The sequence below is a fragment of the Ruditapes philippinarum genome, unplaced genomic scaffold, assembly GCF_026571515.1.
Source record: "Ruditapes philippinarum isolate M1 unplaced genomic scaffold, ASM2657151v2 ctg1363_1_1_1_1, whole genome shotgun sequence".
Lineage (NCBI taxonomy): Eukaryota > Metazoa > Mollusca > Bivalvia > Venerida > Veneridae > Ruditapes > Ruditapes philippinarum.
In genome coordinates this window covers 409,681-432,626 of record NW_026855186.1, presented here as the reverse complement: position 1 = coordinate 432,626, position 22,946 = coordinate 409,681, and the positions used below count along the sequence as shown (strand labels likewise).

At 31.5% G+C, this 22,946-nt stretch overlaps 1 protein-coding gene across 4 annotated transcripts in view; it reads right to left on the bottom strand.

The window, feature by feature from the left end:
* The window catches only part of LOC132742383 (prickle planar cell polarity protein 3-B-like), a 60,168-nt gene that overhangs the window by 15,877 nt on the left and 21,345 nt on the right, over positions 1-22,946 (bottom strand). For 2 of the 4 annotated variants that reach the window (XM_060730771.1, XM_060730772.1), the window contains one exon: positions 14,827-15,007. In XM_060730771.1, the coding sequence (XP_060586754.1) occupies positions 14,827-15,007 (181 nt within the window). Of the gene's footprint in view, positions 1-14,826; positions 15,008-16,549; positions 16,882-19,209; positions 19,350-22,946 lie in introns of those variants that run through there. The other 2 variants (XM_060730773.1, XM_060730775.1) reach the window with 2 other exon arrangements.

The following is a 22,946-nucleotide window of genomic DNA, read 5'->3' as shown; positions in this document are numbered from 1 at the left end:
ACAAAATGCAACAAAAAATTGACTCTACTAATATTCATAAACTATCGACTAATATTCATAGTAAACTATTGTGAAAGTAACCAAATAATTCACAATCTCTTGGGTGTATTATTTGATGTTCAGATAAGTCTTTTATGAGAACATTATATGCAATTTCTCTGAGAATATTCATCTTAACAAAAGGTCATACCAGTTCAAATTTTCCACAAAATACAAAAGGATAGATTATTGTGTTAGTCGGAAAATCTATAAAGTCATCATATGCAGACCACGATAAACTCATTTGCTAGGGAAGAGTTGACTTAGACTGTATACAGCTTGGTGTCAACAACAGCCTTAGACAATTAACTAATATTTTCTTTAAAGAAGAAAATAGTCTTGTGAACTGGAACCAGTCTTAAAATTGTACAACACCATTGGTCAATACAAAATTCTTATTTCAAATCAACCAATCATACTCCTGCAAATCAAGACTGGTTTATAATTACTATTTTATTATCACAAAATATTCTAGAAATCACGACGAAATCTTTAAATTTTGTTTATCACACAACTACATCACTGTTATCTTTTATACTGAACTTTAATTTATTCTGGACGGAATCTCTACACAAATGATGAAAAACATGAAATAATGGCGAACTGCATCAGATATGACAATCACTATTAGTAACCATGCTCTCAGTTTACATTCAATTGAGAGGAAAACTTTTAAATGAACACTAAATGTTAATATTATTCAAATTTCTTCATGTTTTCCCCTTCAACAATTCAACAAGTGGTAATTTCCATAAAATCTTTGGGAAGAAAAAAGAGAGCACAAATTGTATAGAAAGATAGCAGGACAGTAAAAAACTTTGTACAAGAAGCCAAAATGGATCTGTATAAAAAACAAATCGCCTGATCACTTCTCATTGATTACAATACATCTTACACGAGGCTTCCATGATGTCTAAAGTACTCTTTCTAGCATGCAAATATTCCCATGTAGGCCATTGCCGTTTTGTAAAACGGTTCTATATTGAATAAAGAAACCAAATTAATTTATCTCATAGCCAAGATATAGTAGCAGAAACAGTTTGAGGCAAAAATCAATCCTAAAACGTTCTCTTTTATATTTTTAGGTAAACAAAACATTTTGAACATTTTATAAAATTTTTTTAAAATGCACTGCCATCCCATTATAGTGACTGTTCTGTAATAACACAGTACAATGCTCATAGGCCTTGGCTCCAAAAAAAACAAACTTTTGCTGATCATTAAAAAGTTACATATTTAGAGGTTAATACTTGGATGCTGCTCGCCATTATGCGATAATGGCCCGAAGATGTGCATAATGGCCCGAGGGCCGCAGGCCAGAATGACATTATGAACTCGAGGGATTAGGACACTCTTAGATGCATATGGTGTAAAAACATGCACAGTTTAGGGTTATTTGGCTCTCTTTTTTCATTTCAATTTGTTCACTTGTTGATCAGTCAGTAAGTCAAATTGATATATAGCAAAACATTACGGTTCTTTTGTACAGGTACATGGGTGGGGTAATTTGGTGAATATCTACCTGTCAACAACCCAATCTCATAATGTCAGCATTATATCAGAACCCTTATACAGCATGGTTTTAAGAATTTGGACGTTATAACAGGGTTGCAGTTGTTGTTGTTTTTAGTCTTATATCATTAGACGTTTAAAGGCCTTTAGCAACAACATATTGAAACATCATTCCAAACATAACATTTGATGAGAAATATCAACACTGATATGTGCTTGCATTAAAAATATTTTACAAGTACAATCTACCTTTGTCAGAGGAATCCCAATGAATCAATCAAACTGACTCCATTCTAGTGATTTTCAGATATTCTTTTACTCTTTCCTATCTTGAAATTAAACCAATCAAACTGAATGGCTTTTCAAGTGATTTTCAGATATTCTTTCCCATCTGAAATATTATTCTCAAGATTTTTGACTGACAAATTCCTCAGTTCCAACTTCCTATCATGCATTTCAATCAAAAACCTCCAATCTGAACATAAAACATGAAGAACGATGTTCACATGTTTTTACAACCATCTGTCAAATTCTGTATGATTCTCATTTCCATGAAAAAGCAGAAAAATCTTTTAAATCATTTCAATATCAATCCACAAAGAAGATCTATCACCCTATCTCAGACTAAATAATTACGTAAGAAAATTTCTGCAGCGTATAATGAATGCCTGGTTTCAGGTTGAGAAGCATAAGTCAAGCTATGTCTTTCATTCCTTCATCAAACATTCAATCATATAAGCTTTAATCAATCAAAATATCTGTGAGAGAGAAAGAACAAATTCATCAACTGCTCATTTTGAGACACTCGGTGCCAATTTCTATTATCTAACAAATTTCCCACCAAATTTTCAACAACTCTGAAATCACATTTCTCATTTCAAAATATATCTTAAATGTTGCTAAATCACCTTTAATAGTTTGGAGAAAAAATGGCGACATGTAACAAGTAAAGGGCATACAGACAAACATTATTATAGTTGTAAATATGTATGCAAAAGTAATTTTGTAAGGTCAGTATGAGACGATTCCCTAATCAATTTTGATCATTCAGACGGGGAGAATTATAGGGCCACAGCCTTAGTTTTTAGGTCCAAAGAGGAAAAAACAACAACAAAAAGAAAACGTCATTATTACCAAATATGTTAACCCAAATTAAGGATGTACTTAAATTCACAAAGTCAAAGATTAACTTTTTTTATGTAATAATTGCCAATAAACACATGTATAAAATTTGTGTGTCCTTGATGTCAAAAACCCAAAGCAAACAAACTACAACAAACAGCCTATAAACTTAATCAGCCCTGAGAAGAATGGCCATAATAAATCTGCATGTGACATAAATCCAAGCACAATTTGCAATTTGTCTAGAATTTTCCCTTTTCTGCAAGCCGGGAGTCTCTAAAAATGCATTGATAGCATAATTATTGTGTGTGCATTATATTGTTTGTCCATTATATTCTAAAATTACACAGCTCATTTTGAAGTCGAAATTACGGGCAACTTTTAATTGTAGTTTTCCATATTTCTGCAATTACGTCTATGCTCAATTAAAAGTGGCACTTCTGCTCAATATAACAACATAATCATTATAATGCCCCGCTAAATGAATCCAGGTCAACTTTCAATTAAATGTAGAACAACTCCTGATAAATAAAAGCCTCCCAGAAAATTCGGTTCTTGCATTATGGTCTGAAAATCATGACTGAATCACTCCCAAATCGGTTTCTTCATAAAGAAACTAATAACTTATTTCACGAAATTCTTCCCATAAAAAAAGCAAGTGATGCCTTGAAAAGCCACTTTAGACAAGATGCTCGGTAGATGCTGGTTTTTTTTTTCTTCTGAATATTCCATAATGGGGCAATATGATTCATACATGTATATTGATTGACGGACAGATTCTGTGCCCAATTTATGAGATTTGTTTTGCACCAAGACATTGATTCATCAAATCATGAAAGAGAGATGTCAATATTTCATATGAGGAACTGACTTATCATTCTGTATCAAGTGTCTAACATTGTGAGGCATGCACACATATTTACACAGATCATATAAGAATAGACAGCAGAACTAAGTTTCTTTGAAGACCAAATTCAGCATCTGCTTTTGTGTCAGAATTCCATTCTAGAGATCTTTCATATAACACTATAATAGCACTATTGATTCTATTTGTTTAAGTTTAAACAATTATATAATTATCAGCTTTACTGTTATGAAAGCTAGGTTTATTTGCATGAGCGTTCGTTCGTTTGTTTGGATTTTACACAAATTCAAACACATCTTGGTGATAATGAGCCCATCACACCCCCCAAAATTGTGACCCCCAGGATCCCTTATGAACTAAGAGGGCAATCCTTGGTACAAACCAGTACTGGTGTCATAAGAGGAAACATGCTTGTGACCCAAGTCACAGGGCTTAAACCCAACACCATGCCAGACAACCTGGAATCACAAGAATACCACAATAGTTAAAGCCCTTTTAACAATTTGAGTAACTCAAAATTAATGCATAACTGTTGATTTAGTATTGGTTAAATAGTTAAGTGTGATAACAGTGTTTTAAGTTATTAAGTATTAAAGCCATCAACTTCTAATTATTATGTACCTGAAATATATAATATTAATCTACTTCTTTCAGAAACCCCTTCTAAAAACCAGCTAACAAAATAACATCAATTCTGCAACTCTGCAGACCTTCGGAAACTTCTTTAATGCAGAAATCTATGCAATGCATGATCATAAAACAACAACAAAAAAAATAGAAAAAGAAACAAAAACGGGAATTTATGACAAGTATTATGGATGTAGGCATGGAGAGGTAAACACACTCAGAGATCTTGCAATTAAAGTCACTAAGTTATCTTGTAAATGTCTACCTTAGTTCTTACTCTAAACATTTTCACTTTCTCTACCATTACAAACAACATGCTTGGTAAAATGCATCAATGTCATAGTATTTTTTAATTGTGTTCTGATAGATTGTTTTTTCTGGCACAAAATACACAATATTACACTTAAAAAATCATTTAATATAAATATGTTCTGTTTTACAGATGTAGAAAGCAAACAAACAAAACTGTGTAAATTATCTCTTTTTTTTCAAGGTTTCAGGTAAACTATTTTACTCCAATTACAATCTAATTAGAGATCTCAATATTGTAATCTCAGAGCTCAAATAGCAAACCTTCAAAACTTAACGCCAAAAATCTTCATGATAAATTCAATTGCCTGATTCATACATGATTTTGTTCCCCTGATATTTTTCACCTGGAAGTCTAAAACTTAAATATGACACTTCTAACACCTCAAACCTTTATGATAAGGCTCTTCTTTAACTCTCCATTGCAATTTTTATCTGATAATGGAAGGTGTTGAAAAATGGCACATTTCTATCTAAAAATAAGAGAAAAAGAATAATACTGAAGATTCTCGCAGTCATAAATTTCATATTATCATAAGACCTGCCTGCTGATTTCTTAAATAGCACAAATAAATTCTATTGCCTAACAGAATAAATTCTACTGCCTCTAAGTAATTCAAAGGTAAGAACTAGGTGGCGCAGCGTATTACCTCAGATTAAAACCTCGTAACTCTATAACATAAAGAATCGGAAAAACAGTTCCTCCGAAATTTACCTAGAATGCCAAAAAGCTGGGGAGCAATTTTGAAAACTTGGCAATAGCCATTCTTTATAATATGGTATTTTTGTGTTTTTTGATTGGTTTTCAAGTGCCGTCATATGGATACGGTTATGACTCCGGAGCTTCTTCTTGTCTGTTTGTCGGAGCGACGATGGATTCACCAGCTGTCGGAAACATTCAGGTAAATTCATGATTTTCGCCGCCACATTTCCCCTCGCATAACGTTCTCTGAGCTTCTCTCATCTAGAAAATTCATTCTCTAGCACTGTAAGAACTGTACAGCTTCTAGTGAAAAAAAATGTCCTCATCTGATCGTAATGAATGCACATCATGTCAAGGTACACAGAAAACATTGCGGTAATCTTTTTTATACAATCATGAATCTGGCATCTTGGAGACATTAGAACACACATCTCTCAAGAAAAGAACACAAAACCTAAATAGCTTCTGAGACAACAAGACTGAAGTGTCATCTGCAAAGATTACAACCAATTTTTCAAAATGGTGAAAAAAAATGATTTCATTTTAGCTTCAATATTCCTCTATATTAACGACTAATTCAGTGTGGAATTCAGGGCTACCTGGTAATTCAAAATTTTAAACCAACATAAACCATATTGAAGATTTGATAAAAATATTTAATCATTAAAGGAGTGCTATTATTATCAGAATATCAAAGATTTTTGTATCAGTACTATCAATCAAGGAAAATCTTTCGTTGTCTACATTAAAGCCAATATTGTTCATGAACTAAATTCCAACTTGTTCCTTTTGACATATAACTTACCTTCAAACTATATGACCTATGGATTCCAAAGTAGTTCAAACAAGTTCAACCCTTATTCATAAAAATATATTTTTTTTAATGCAATTAAATAAGGAAAGGTTGCAACACTTAAGTGCAACCTTTAGTTTACTTGAATGTGGTTTTTATCAAGGCATGATGCCATAACTAAAACAATCTAAGACTGTATCTATTAGACCTTGCAATTTATTTATCCAATAGATCTATAATGGTTATTCAATTGCTATACAATAACATGTTCTCTATAACTTCTAATTATTGCATTCTTCAACTATTAATGGATTTTCAAAGACAATTAAACCATTGACTTTTTTCATAGATAAAATTATGATAATCATTCAGAACACATATAATTCATCAAGTGCTTTTTACAGAATTTACAGAATATATGCCAAGTGGCAGTGAAGTTCATTATGTCTTATAGCCTACTAAAATACAGTCTGTATACTTCAATCTAATTCAGTTACCATACTTAGTATATAGAACACTGCCCATTGTTATTTAATAAAGGGGATTTCAGATGCTCAATTTGAATTGCAAATGATATAAATTGTCTGGTCAGACTTACATAGATGTACAGACTGACCCAGCTCTTAGTAATGCTCAGGTGACATTATATAAGTTGTTACAACCTTTAGCTTCCCGGCAGCCTTACTGCTTCTACCAATGTGACCAATGTTTAGTTTATACAAATTTATTTAAGTTTCAATTGAGTTGATAGCTATAAGCTTATTGAAACACTTGAAACAATTCCTGGAAACAACCAATACTTAGCAATGAGTGTACTGTTTTTCTGGCTCACAGAAACAATGGCTTGCCCCTGACATAGTAACTAATGCAGCCAGAGGCACATCCATGCAATCTAATCATGGCTTTGGCTGAGGTCTCTATTCTGTCAGAGATTATTTTGGAATTGTCCCTAAAACTGCTAAATGGTCTTGTCAAGATCGAAAGATGCACAAGTCCATTTAATTATGATCTCAAGTGAAGTAAAGGGTTCAAATTATTATTGTGCCTCAAAGCACACAGACGTAGTTTGAGGCAGAACAGTCTATTCCAACAGCTGAGAACTGTTTAATTATCAATTACAGCAATATAATTATTCTTCTTTCATTCTTTACAACTGGTAAAATGTAAACAATATATCCTGTTACTAACAATAATTATCTGAGATTTGTAAATTATAAACCAGAATTAGCTATAATGGTGGCATTCATTATGCTAGGGGAAGTTTATCCTATTCCTGATAAATCTGCTAATTTCTGAGACTGTAATTCCTGTATTAAACAATGAAGCAGTCATTAGTGATGTTGTTTTGACCAGAACAATCATCAACTAATCAGACAAGTGTCAAACATAATGTATTCTCTCTAATTAGTGTACAACTAGAAACCACCAGTTACAATCCTAAAACTATTTGGTTTTTAACTCATCATAATATCTTAACATTCCACAAAATAATGACTGAGAGTCGAGAACTTTTTAAGTAAGCAAAAGAATTCAAAAGTTTTGTTGAATTTTTTATTGTCTTATTTTTTTTTATCATTTGAAAATGACAAGTAAGACTCTGTATCTATGTTATAATTCAGAAGTTGTAGACCAATTTAAAGAAGTTAAAATAGGCCAATGCATATTAATACTACACCTAGGAATGACCAAATCAATTACAGTTTCAATACCAATGAAAAGCTTCCTTTTAAAGGTGATGAAATACATGCAATGAAGTCATAAAGTATTATCAGATCCAATAAGCAAGATATTCAAGGTAATTAAAGCCTAGCCAGAGTATGTTTTTCAAACTCACAATAAGAACATATTAATATGCTTCCCCTGGGCCTGTCTTTACAACTTGAGGCAATCCTAATAAATCTCATCTCACATTTGAATACCAATAAACTGCAACAATTAACTTATAAAAACTTCTGGCTAAAAACCTCCAGCAGCAAAAATGAACAAGGTGTACTTAAAAAAATCCTCCATATTCCTACATCTTTTATAATAATCTTTCTTACACAACGTTTTTTTCCTCATACAGGTATTGCAGCCAGCAAAATTGTCAGACTTGAAATTCTATCAAACTGGTTCTATCATACAGTATATAACACCACTATCTTAAAACAGTCTTGCAGTCTTTGCGCTTACATCTTATATTTATATATCTTGCAATATGCTTTTGTAACCCTTTATCAGGGGCATTTATCAGCAGGTGAGTGAGTGAGGGGGGATTTATGGCTTCAGACTCCTGCATTGTCAAGGAGAGCCAGGTACAATCCTATATAAAATCCTCTCCTTGTGCACAATGAAGATCTGGTAGATTGTAAGATCTGTATCTCCTAGTCACTGCACTCCAATGCAGAACACAGAGATCTTACACAAACAATTATACTACTGTATAATAAACAGCATTTATCAGTTAAAAAAACCCACATCTCATTACATAAAGAACATTTAGTTTTTGTCTTTCTTCATTTCTGTTCCTAAGGTATATTTTCATTTAGCTTATCTGTGCAAGACAATTTGCCATTAATTTGTATGGAAATCTTTTATACATTAGCACATATAAAATTTGCTTCAAATAGTTAAAATCTTTTGAAGGAAATTGCATCTTTGAAAACTGCGATGCAAGTAAATCATGGGGAATGTTTTCATTGATAAGCAAAATGAGTTTACAATTATCTAGAAATCTGTATTTTACAGCAAAATATGTTATACAATACTGAGTATATGCATAATTAAAACTATCATGCTGAAAATTCTGCATGAAGAATGATTTTTGGTTTAAAAATCGAACTATGAGCAGCCTCATTTTTGCAAAGTCTGGGGAAAAAAAAAGAATGAATACAATAGGCACCTGGCAGTCACAGGTAACCTGAAAATGTCTGCCATATATCCCAGAAACCATCACAAATCATCACCTGTTAACCTTACATATAAACCTTGTGCCTCAGACCCCCATCTGGGACAAGTGGCCATACCAGCAAGTTACTTCATGGTGAAATGCCAGTTTCAATCTCTGTCCAATCTCCAACCATCAAACTGATAACCATACATCACTGCCTTATCTTCACAACAAATGTTTCATAACATTCTAACAGTGAGGGGGGCTATCATACACTCTAAAACATCTACATACAAAATACCATTTAGAATGTTAAAATTATTTCATTATACTGTCTGTCCATCAAATTATCACCCTGACATCTATTATATATGTGTGATAAAGGGAGGTAATATATCATGAGACTAGATAACAATAAAGGGAAGCTATTTCCAATCAAATCTGATAAAAGAGAAAGTAATACACATCATGAACAACTGTTATAAATTTTAATGTTCTTAAAATTCAGCCTGTCAAAATATCCCTCGATTGGCATTTGATATCAATAACAATGAAGGGAAGTAATATTGACTTATGACAAAGGGAAGTAATATTTAACTGTGAAAAGGGAGGTAATACTGAACTATGAAAAGAGGGAGTTAATATAGAACTATGACAAACAAATGGAATATTGACTTATGACAAAGGGAAGTAATATTGAACTTAGACAAAGGGAGGAAATTTTGTTTAACTTTGACAAAGGGAAGTAAACTGAAATGCAAGTATGACAAAGAGGGGTAATGTTCATTCAAATTGGAGAAATTATGAAAACACAAAAGAACATTGCAGACAATAAATTTGGGGTCAGAGCTTTTTTAATGACAACACTTTCATAACTTTTATAGGGCCATGAGGATGCAACAGAAAGAGTTGTGTCGAACTCCTTTAACTAGCGGTGAATATAACATCCTATATTCCACTGATACAGAATCTACAATCTTAGACCACACTATATACAGTTGGCATATTGGCATATTAAACTTTCATAATTATTTTTTATAAATCAAATATCAAAACCCTTTACATGAACAATGGACTGTGACTCAGTTACATTACAACTGAAGCAGGATTGCTACATTATACATGGCAAATGGGGGTATTTTAACCTCATTACCCTATAGAGTTTCCCCATAAACCTACAATGTACATTTCCTATATCTAACTTTCCCTTGAAACATTAATCTTAAATCTATTTTTTTTACTGAAAACCCTATATTGTTCAAAGATTTGTTTTAGAGTTATAAGTTTTAGAGAGAATTACCTGCACCCATGCTTGAGAGCCAACAGCTGCTCCAGGTTAATTACTTAACAATTACACCAGGTGGAGGCATCTTTTCCTGTACACAGGAATGTCTGTTACCTCAATGAAACTTTTTTCTTTTAATCTCTCAACTAAGACAATTTTCAACTGTTGAAAAAAATTATCTAGATAAATGTAACTTTTTACAATGACAATGATAACAAGTCTTACATAATGAACATTTTGTTAAAATTGCTTCTTGTTGTAAAAGAATTATGAATTCATGTAACTTTTGTCAACAAATAATTTCATTCAAAGATCAAATGACATACAGTCATGCTTTCAGAATAAGGATTGGCATTTTTGTGGTTTATGAACCAAACCAAAACTGTTAAAACTGGAAAAATGTTATTTTCAGCAAAATGTAAATAAAGTTGAAACTTAGGGCCGTCTACTTCTACCACTCAATTTTTCATAAAATCTCTTAAAACAATGCCATGTCCACAAACATAAATCAAAGTTCTGTCTGGGCCTTGAGTTAGTTTTAAAAATACAACCAACTGTTACAGGTATAATAAAAGCTAGAGTGGATTGAACAATCTATGAATCTTCTCCACTGGTCTAATATACTTAATACAACCTTGGCTATTAAATTTGTAATTAAACTTTAGATAACCGCTTATCTCCCCTACAAATCATCTTCATTAAACAGTATGTTCCCTATCATCATAGCCCATCTTTCACATTATGATTTTTTATTATATTTCACTCAGACATTTTTTTTAATTTTTTTTGGAACAAGAAAGAATGATGGGAAAAATTTCCTACCAATACAATGATACTGGTTTAATAAATCATATACATAAAGTTGGTATAGATTCACTTGTGGCTGTCAGTCAAGCTTTCAAGAGATCTTCTTCAAATTACTCATGCACAAACAATTAAACCAAAATGAACAGTTTCCGAAACAACAGTCTTTTTTTTATAAACCCATCTTCAAATTAGAAAATGTGTACATTTGCAGACAATTTTGTTATTTATTTATACACAGAGATGTAGGGGGTGCTGTAAAAAATAGATGAAAGATTCAAGATTATTTTCTATTTTCTTTAAAATCGCTTTGATTAAAATTGTGAAACAGTAAGATCTAAGTAATTTCAAGACTAACTCAATTTAGTACTACTCATTTTTTAACATCATAGTATTTCCCCAAATGTGCATTTGACATGTCATACATAATAAAATATCCAAATTAGATATGATTACGTAACAATATATTATAGAAACACAATGCTTCTTAATTGCAAATATAAGTTCCCTTTTTTCTACCATTACATTTTTCCAAAAGTATGCCCCAATTAAAATACAATTTGTAATTAAATTACATTAAAAAACAAAGTCTATATTTACATGGACATGGTTATGTGACATCAGATGACATAAAGATGTCATTTAATCTGTTGTAGCCCACCTTCACTTCTAGTCAGGTATTTGTGACATTTTCTAAATCTTAATTAAATAATACTCTCAGTGGGATACACAATTTACAATTTAATTAAACAAAGAACAGGTGTCCTTCTTAATTTCAGATCTGTATAAAATTAAAATAACATTATTTTTTTTGTAAAAGCTTCTTATAAAATTCAAAACCACACTATAATTATACAGTCTGTATTCCATGTACTTTAAGAACGGCTGACAACCGCAGGAATTTTTATGGCTGCATGATTTTGAGATAATAACTGCTTTTACTGTAAATAAAACACTAAAACAAACATTTAACTAAATCGTATAATCTTTCGCTTCAAAAAAAATAATCAATTAATTATAGATTAAAATATGTCTGTGAAATTTTAAAATCTTACATTATCGAGAGTGTCTACCACAGTGTGGCGTTTCTGCCGGAAATATTGTCGATAAGACATGATCGTGCCGCCTAACTCCAGTACGCCACACGAATCACAGGCACACAAATCACAGTCATTATCGAATCACAGAAGCGAAAATCTGTGCAAAAGATGCCAACAATAAAATCCTGATCAGAATCATGGTAAAATCTGGCAAAATTTGACATTTTTAAATTATCATTTAAACTACCTGGAATTCCTGTGTGCAGTACGTTCCAGCACAGACACCCTGCACCTGGACTACATTCCCTATATCCCTTCATATATTTATCTTAAATATAGACAACATTCACAACATTTATTGTAGACCACCAGAACACCAGACCTTCATTGTTTACCCGTGTTTCTATCTTCAAGCCTAGTTATTTTAAACTGATCTATTTCCGGAATGCATGGTAACCGCCCACCATGCCTGGATTTCATTTATCAAAGTCATTACATATTTATACCATGCACCAATTTTAGTAAGCAAATCTGATACAGCTATGTCAATTCTTAATTAATTTTTTTTAAAAAACTGTGACATACTAAAATGTGTCTCTTAAACTCTATTCAGATTTTATTATTTTCAGCTTAAGGACCAATATGTCAATGTAAAAATTGTTAAATTATAAAACAGACCAAGAGAACACTTCAAACTTTTTCATTGGGATTTTCCTTTTATTTTTCAACAGAAAAAAAAACCCTAAAACTTGAAACACAGAGTTAAACCTGATGCAATCGAAGTAAGTGAGCGTACAAAATTAGAAATGCACTTGGTGCAACCATCAAACAAAAAAACAACAATGTTCAACTATTGTGTGCAGCTGTCATGTGTAGGAGCTATTAAGGAATGTTCACCAGACCCCAGCTAACTCACTTCTTCTAAACCAGTCAAATTATTTCATGCCAGAATGCTACCAGTCTGCCAAGAAATTTATAAAATCAACCCAATCATGTAATAAACTGTAATAAAATTATATCTTGATTTTCATTCTCTCAAGTCCCAGCTGCCAAATTTAACGTATTTTATCCTACTATGAGTCAAACAACCATACTATTCAAGAGCTTCATTTACAATTTTCAAATTCATCAGAACACAAGGTTATATTCAAAGTTAAATACAATCAGTAACAATTCCAATGCAGGTAATTACTTTAGTGTCAAGATAATTTATGCAGTCTTATCATGGTCTGCACTTTAGTCAGTATGTATTTTGCAAATTTTCAAATTTTCGCTAAAAAAGATATTTTGTCCTAATTAAAAGACAGAGAATATGTGTAAGATATTTAGTATGACTATGGTTAAAAGTTAAAGCTTCTACAGAACTGAGAACTGAAGACAAGCAAACACCCTAAAAATACATGAAACCGTAAATTATTCCCTTTTTTATTTCCTATACAATAATAACTTTAAGACTGTATCTTATATTACACATGATTTTGCAATCTTACAAATTTTTTATGACCCTCAAGTGCAATTTTCCATGAGCAAATTTAAGTGCAAAGTTAAAAACAAGAACTGCGTCTGAAAGACAGATGTGAATAAAATCTATATTTCAATTACAGTTCAATCATTTCCACAAACTTTTAATGGACTCTTGAGAAGTTTTGCTAAGTTTGGTTTTTTTCCGTGGTTGTAAATTTATCTGCAACAGCTCTCGAACGTGTAATCTGTTTGCTGGGGTAGTTTTTGCTACCCCTCTCAATTTCTGTACAGCTGCACTTGAGATATCATTTTCATAGCTATAAATATTATTGCGTCTGCTAAAATAAATACAGCTAGGCATGAGAATTTATAATGATATTTTTTAATTTTTTTTCCCTTCAAATTTCAATCTCTAATCATTAAATTTTCTAGCAATGAGATTGTGATTCTTTATATTCAAAATATTTCAAGACGCAACATTAGTAGCATGGTAGAATATTCATCGAATCTTCAGACAAAAAAAAATGTGACTCTCACTTTGTTTGAAATGGAAAGAGGCAAAATATTCTTGGAGACAGATATTTGCATTCACACTGTCTCTTGTTTAATCAGTTTGTCAAAGTGTGTTTTGTAACATGCTTCAAGTTCTATTAAAATCTAATACAATCCTATCAAATAGCCAAACCCATTTGCTCCAACCCACACAATTATTATTATACCTAGATCTAAGAAAATGTTTCAGTTTCAAGAACAATTAAATAATATTTTCTTTCCTACTCCAAACTGTCTGTTGATTTTACTAGAGATTCATGTACAGGATATCTCAGGGAATGGTAAGACAAGCCAATCTTAGATATTGGGTTTCGCGGAAGAAGACTGCATTAATTTCCTGGACAAACACAAAGTGTTGCTAGAAAAACACCTCACAAATTGTTGCCATGCTGAGAATGTATGCGGAAATTAGAGAAGTTAATTACCAGTAGATTTGCTCATTCTCATGCTATTGTTGGCACGGTAACTGATGAATTGAGACATTTTCATCAACACACAGTGCTCATGTAATGTTAACTCAACAAGTTGCCTTGAAATAAAGTTCAGAATAATCCCTTTCAAAGATTGACCTTTGCATTATACATCACCATGCCATCAGCACAACAAGAGACTTCTATTTGTATTTGCTTCATGCATTTTTACCACATTGTTTTTAACCTAAACTTAAGTTCACTGGGAAGAATATTATAGTAGTACATTCATATAACATTAAATCCAAAAACCTCATAAAGGAATATCTTAATAGAATGACAAAAGAGTATAACTTTGATATATGATTATATTCTCTTTCCCTACAATAAACCCTTGAAGTTCCCTTTTCCGCTGTTTCTGTATTCCCTTACCTGTTCGGGTTTGAGTCCTGGCGGCACCCAGGAGTATTCCTCTAGCGGGCAACCACTGTCATCATCTGACGTAGAATTCCGCTTGACATCATGTATAAGTTTATTAAATGACCTGTCGTCTACGAGACTTGAAGCCATATCGTGAATTTCTGGAGGACACTTACAATGGCGACATATTTTTCTGAAAATACAAAAAATAACATAATTTTGAAAAATATTTTGCATAAAATTCATTGTTTTTGTAAAAAAAAATTATATATGATACATACACATATCTCCATAATGATAATTACCTTTAAAATAGCTTTTTTATAGAAGATTATTTTCATTAACATCCAACTTCTTAAAAATTTACTATTCTATATCATAACACTGTACAGAAATGTAAATCAGTTAAAAAAAAGTTATTTATTATATATATTATCAAACAGCAAAATACATTTTACATAAACAAAAATTTATTACACCAACAAAAAGAACCCTAAACAGACGTCCAAATTAAATCACTTAAAATCACCGTATTTCAACAGACTGAAAACCTAAAAGTATTTATTTATCCAATCAAAGCTGTCTGTAAGGAACTGTAATGTATTATTCTGTTATGTACAAAATGCAATAATAATTTATTTAGCAATTATCCTTATGTTTCACAACTAATTCCAACATCAACAAAACATTATTGTTACACTAACACCTATTATGATTTTCCAATCATTGATAGCCCTGGTTTTGTATTCCGGCTAATACATTATTGTCTAGGGAATGTGTTAAATGCTTTTTCATGTAATAACACCTATGCACGCTGGAAAAGAGAAACTGCACTTAAGGAGTTCACACTTGTATATTCATTTATGGAAATCAGGTGACAAAATTGGAAAAAAAGATCAAAGGGAAAAAAGGCAATATAAAATTTATATGTCTATATGTCAGCTTGAACATGCATGTAAAATTTGACAAGTGTATGCAGAAACATGTGGTCAGTCTTGATGTCCAAAGTGACCACAGAGGATAAAATCTAACCAATGTCCACTTCGGGGACAATAAATTATGTTTAATGTCAGTTTACCCACGCTCATAAACAAACCACAGCCCCTTTGTAGTATCCATGATGTCCAAAGACATGACAATTTTAGACAAGTGGTATTATATAGTTACATTACAAGTACAAATTCTCCCATTACATTAATGTTCAAACAAGGTGTACATGGTGTATACATATACACTAAGTAAATTAGTATTCCATTATACATTGTCATCTAAAATATATTAATGCTTGACCAACATGGTTAATTAGAAATTTATACAACATGAGAAAATGTTCTCAACATGTGACTATAATAAATAGTAAAATGAGACGTCACTATAATGTACATGTATAATAATTTATAATATTTCATTTCAATGATATACTAGGATTTTATAACATGCTTTTTGGTGGTTTTTAGAAATATATCAGTGAAATATAAAACTGATATTTCACTGTTTGAAAATTTTGTTTAGTTTAGTGTAAAATCGAAATATGACTTTTGTGTCACCCAGTGAACACCAAAGTAAGTATAAAAGTATTGTGCATCCATGTCCTACTTTTGATTATGTTGCACTATTTTCTTATTATAGAACTATTATCAATCCCCAAGTGAACATCCCCTTTAATCAAGAAGACACACAATACCTTTAGACTTCAAGGTAAGAAACAATGTATGAAAAAAAAAACACAACCTACCAAAAAATTAAACAATGTAGCAAAAAATTTATGCTTTCACTCCAAAATTATAAAACACCTAGGATAAATCCAAAAATACTGTTGCCACACATTTAAAATCCAAACTGTTTGTGAGATCTTTTTTAAAATCCAAATTGTATACACACCAAGGCAATTTAAACACTTTAAAATCCAAACAATTCTGAATATCTAAAGATTTAACACTTCTAAACACCTTATCTTATAACAATTATTTGATGTCCTAAGATATTATAGAGATGTAAGTGAAAAAGAGTTGTTTATCTACTAAACAATTTAAACACAATTTGTGGTAATTCTACCACTATTTCACTACACACGTTGGTATCAAAGTGTAAAATAAACCCAAGGGATACCACAACAAGTGACTTTATTATCACAGATCGTAAAGATTTTGACCATTTTCTGGCCGACCAACTTTCCCTTGTAAACATAATTGGTCACAGTCCAGCAGGTCCACATCCCTTTAAGCTATTTTTATCTCTGGATCTTGTGATAGTTTCCATAGCAACTGCTACTAGTTAAACAACTGACCGGGCTGGCCCCTTTTATTTCAGCTGTCTCCCTGGTCAAAAAGAATTCTGAACTAATAAATTACAGAACTTAGTTTGAAGTTACGACAAAGAGAGTGGGTTAGTTTTGACAAATGCGCTATTAAACACTTCAGGGGCCTTTACATAAAAGTTGGGATAACCGGTAATTTATGGCAATTTCTCACTACAAAATGACAGTCCTTTAGAAAAGTTCAATTGTATTGGATAGATTTAAATGGACTTACAGAGGAAAATAACTCTAATATTCAACTTATTTAGGTTAACCTCTTGAGAAAAAAAGCCTTTAGTGAAATGCTTAACATCGTAAAAAGTTTCATCACTACTCTTACATTAGGTTCCAATGAATGACCAACTACAAAATGGTATGTTTGAAAGAAAAATAACTTTTCTGGTGTAGAATTTTAATATCTGTAAAATTATTACTACTATATGCAAATTCAAATGAACATACTTCTGAACTTTTCCATAATTATAATTGTCATATAATGTTAGAATAAATGTAAAATTAATTCAAAGGTCTTACATCGCAATCTTTACCTATCATATCATATTTTATAATTTAAATAATGTAAAATTAATTCTTATTTCCTGCAGTTATCTCCCATGCTCTTATCTAATCTGAATATTTTATTCAATAAATATTTTTTTTTAATATTTATTGATATAATTTCACATGATAGATTATAAAACAAGATAGGGTTAGAGGAAGTCTCCTTTGCTTATTTCCTGCTCAATCTTTATTGATTTTAACATTACAGATTCTTATCTATTAACCATATATTAGGTGTTTTGGTATGTTAGAAGGGAAAAACACAATAGGTCTTGTATTTATCATTAATTACAAGCTTTTAGGACATGATTATCTTATACAGTGATCAAAGAACTCCTTTCATCTAGTAATTATTCCGCCTTTTTATGGTCATATGTGCCATTATTGAATGTTTACAATTGTGAAATTATCTGTTGTTTTATCTAGAAAGCTGTTACATTTAATGTTACAAGGTTTAAGGTCCCATGTAATTGGAAGGAAGGAAACAATTTCACCCTCCTGTGCAGCCAATCATTTATCAAATTCATAATCATCGAGGAAAAAAATTATCTAAACAACGATTTGAAATAAATCAGGGATAAAGATTATTTCAGCAAACTGTTGACACTTTCAGCTATGCAGTTTGTAAAAACAGCCTATTATGAATCATTGTACATTGCAAAAATGAAAATATTTTTACAAGGATTTTTGACAATGAAAGATGGGAGAACATAACATCAGTCATAATTTCAAAATATGTCAGCTGCAGAATAGACCAATCAAAGTAATGTTTATCAAAAACTGTCATCAAAATTTCTTTTATAGCTGGTTTGTTTTTTCAAGAGACACTGAATTTTATATATGGTATACAATAAATAAAGAGTTCATGACCCCACAAAAAATGAATTATCTTCATAAATTCATTCAATAAAAAAACTGGAAAATGAGGGTGAATTTCAAAATATGAAGTGTGGATGTTTGCCATAATTAAGCCATGGTCCATGAACCATGAAATATATGAAAATTAACACATTAAACTGACTGGGTGTGAAAAAGACACTGTTTGATAAATATGTCGTGTGCATTATAGAACTTTTAAGAGATTTATATTGAAAAAAAGATCTATTAATGGAGAAAAGATCCATAAAATCAACGGGCGAACATCCAAACATTTACATATCATAAAAAAGCTACAAGAAAGATCAAATTTTTCTCCAACTAAAATTATTTGCACTTTTAAAGCCACCTTTAAGCAGCCATACTAGTTTTTCATAAATTTTTAACCGATGATATTTAAGCATGTCCTTAAAATCACATTTCAAAACATCTATAAATATTAATCATTAAACACAGACAGCCAAGCATTCAGAATTGTAATTCAGGAATTCACCTAAACACATTGTGAAATCCATAACACTGCAAATTTCTATACCTTTATAATATTTATTAATATTCAAATATTTCGAACATAAAATTATCATGTCTGATCCATGCTTAAATACAATCTGAAGTTTTTAACCCATTTTAAAGTTACATAACAATATCAACAAAAGACTTACCATGCGGTTTACATTACCCCACTTGAATCAGGAGTCTCCTTTTTGTCAAATTACACCACAAGTAAACATAAATATTATTCTTCAATATGACAGTTTCAGAACATTAAAAGTCTATACTCTCAATTCATCTTTTTTCTAATCCTATAGCCCTGTATTACTAAAGATTTCGGTGTATATGACAGTGATGCATTGTGGTACAAAATGTTTTTTTACAGTTGATTATTTCAACATCAATTTTCACACATTACCCCCAGATGTTATCGGTCTTCCGTGACATGGTAACATTATAACTTTATGGATTGGTCTGCTCCAAAAAAAAAAATATAACAAAATAAAATTCACCACCAATTTCATCATACTTTAACCATTGATATATGCAAACTATATTATTCAAGCAATGGGATTCAATTTGTCTGATACCATACCCAATGCAGCACGGCTACAGACGTTGGCAAACAAATATTTCATCAAGACAGACAGCTATCAATCCCTGGCATCAACAGGACACTCTGCATAAAGCTGGGGATCAATCATTTTACCATTTGCCCAATACTTAAATTTCATGATAATGTATTCGGTCAGTGTACCCTGACCAGACTCTTTTATAAATGTTTGGTGTTTTAATTTTTTAAACATTTTTTATATTCAAATCCCTTACAATAATAACAATACAGTTATGCACCAGTGAATTATAAATCAATGATCTAACCCACAGGGGTTATTAGAGGGACTTTGACTCTTGGATCATTAAAAACCTGGCAAAGAAAGACGTACATGTCCTGTTGTGACAGTCAGATGGTTACATCACCATGTGTAAAATGTCCTTGCACTACACCTTGAAAATATCCCCTGTCTATTGTGGTGCCACAACACCTGCAGCATGGGGACAGACAACAAAAGCACAACATTTACAGTGTGGGGACAAAAAAAACTCCTCCCCCACCCCATCCCTGGGGTTTAAATGAATTGTTAATGAATTGACTTGTGTGTTACAAATTCAAAGAAAGTTTATCATTGTGCATACAAATTAAGCATGACATTTTAATTAGATGGTTAAACTTAATTTAAATTAAATTTCTCCTACACACCCCACCAGAAACAATTTTCTGTTACATTTTCACTTCAATGCAATTTAATAAAACTTCTTTAAGAAATTTTCTCCCTGGTCCCGTAACTATGGTATTCAAAATGAAAATTATTGCCAAGTGAAGTATTGAATAAAACATTAACTTACCAGGAACAACTGAGAAACAACAATTTACATCGTAATCAAGTTCCAATTCCTGACCATAAAAAGCAAACGTGGGAAAAACGCTGACGCCAACAAACGATCTCTCTTACATAAAACAATACATAGAACATCCCCACAAAAGATGCGCTTTAACAAAACATCAATACAAGAGCACCGTTTATGCACATAGGTCTCTAGAGGGGCAATACTAATCTATAATGCATCTTGTGGAATTGGCAGAGTAAAATGTCCCCCTACTATATTCATAACTTTCATTTAGAAATGATTTTACCAGACGAGAAAGCACCCATGTATAATACATGCTCCCTGAAAATGGTACTAAAAGCACAACAGCATAAATATAACCCATCAATTCTCCCCAAAGTGCTGCTTTAATAGAAAAGCATTCAAGCATCTTTTATTTGACTAGGAAATTATCATGCAGGAAATATCAGGAGAGTTATATTTGTAAATAATTTCTGGAATTTACATCTAGGTGCATGGAATTTCTACTTTTATAACTTGTCTTTCCTTTTAATGATACATCATCCCTATGATACTCATTTGAAGCATCATTATTTAATATTCAAACAAAGTAGGGACAAAATGAAATTATAGAATTAAATATTTTGATCATTTGTGCAAGGCCATACCATTTCTTTTTAAATTTTAAACCATGCAATCAACCAATCATACAATTCAACTCAGTTTATTTACATGTAAAAATACACAATTTGCAAAACTACATGCGCTTGACAAATGCTTCCTTAGAAATCTTGACTCTTCAAATTTGCTAAAAATTATCTTAGCAATTGCACCTTAATTCTCAAGTTTTCAAATTCATCAATATAAACATTTGGAAATTACTGAACAAGTTTACAATAGGAATTATTTTCACATTATGCAAATTTTAGGATTGTCCTGGACTTAAAGTCACTGTAAATGATTAAGGACGCTCATGGTAATCAAATAAGCTCTTGATGTCAGCAAAAACGGACTAAAAAACAGTCACCAAGGAAACTTTGCTACTTCAGAGAAGAATCTTGTCATAGATTGAAATAGAAAGGAAGGAAAACTGTATAATTCTGCAATAAAACACTGACAATGTTATTTAAGGCTCAGTGTTACAGGCTGGAGTGAACTCTTGCACTGTATGAGATATGATAGCTAATTGTTCCAGTGCTATGATCTGGTAACTATCAATCCAATCTCTGATATTTCACTGACTTTTATTGCCTTATTCAGAATAATTCAGTTTTATTGAGCACTGATAATAGCCTGGCAACCAAAGACAGGCACATTATTTCCTGCAGCATATCCTGGGAGAAAATGTTCTGTTTGCCACAAGCTTAACACCGAGGATGAATACCACTTATTGGCCAATTAGCTACAAACTAGACAAATGTTAGCTTAATTTGAAACTAATTGTTTTTAATTTAAAAAAAGATATCAAATTACTTCTCTGACTTAATTGGTAATCTGGTTACAATGCTGACACTGATTATTCTTAAGAGAAAGATGGAATTGTCCTATCAATTTATAATGATGCTAAGGAAGTTTTATTCTTACTTTACATCTGAATTAAATCCAAAGTTTGCACAGTGCCAAGAAAACAAAATTATGTGTCTGAAATTATGTGATTTTTTATCACCTTGAATAATATTATGAGAAATACAAGGATTGCCAATACTGAAAATGCAGCAAGCTTAAATTAATGCAAGACCATAAAATTATTTTCCATACAAAATGTATCTCTCTCAGCAAACTTGCATCAGGACTTTTTGAAATAACTTCGATGGATCACGTCACTGTCTGCAATGAAAAACTTGCTATCCGTGTAAGAAAATCATAAATAATGCATGAATGCTGCCAAGTATCCCTTTCAGGCCTGTCAAATGGAAAAGTTTATGATAGAAAATATCAAAGATTTCATACTGAAAATGTCTGCCATTCAAATAAGGTGCACTGAACATCGACTAACATTCTCAGATTCTCATAGAATTTCTCAAATACAGTTTCAAAATTTTACAGCATGTGTAAAAATTTAACTTTTGTCCAAACAAATCAAATTCACTATTTACATAAAGTAACATTTACAACTGTTTGACTGCATGGTTTATTTTTTTTTTAGCTATGCATTTTAAATTGCATATAATGTCACACAGACAAAATCAAATATCAAGCTAAACAATTAGGGGTAAAAACCTAAAATCATGGCAGAAATTAGGGGGAAAAAACAACAAAAATCATGGCAAAAAAGCAATCTTCAACTTAAATATTAATGATCTTTAAAAATCTGTCAAATTCCCTTTACAATCACCATTTTGGATTTTACATGGCATCAAACTTGAAATGAACTTTTTTTCTCTTGCAATGAGTTTTCATCTTCATAATAGCATCATCATCTTTAAAGCCTCAAAATAAACAACAAAGTAAACAACAAATATCTTTTCATTCATACATCTCTTTATTAAAGTACCAAAAATTTCTTTTAATGTTGTAACTT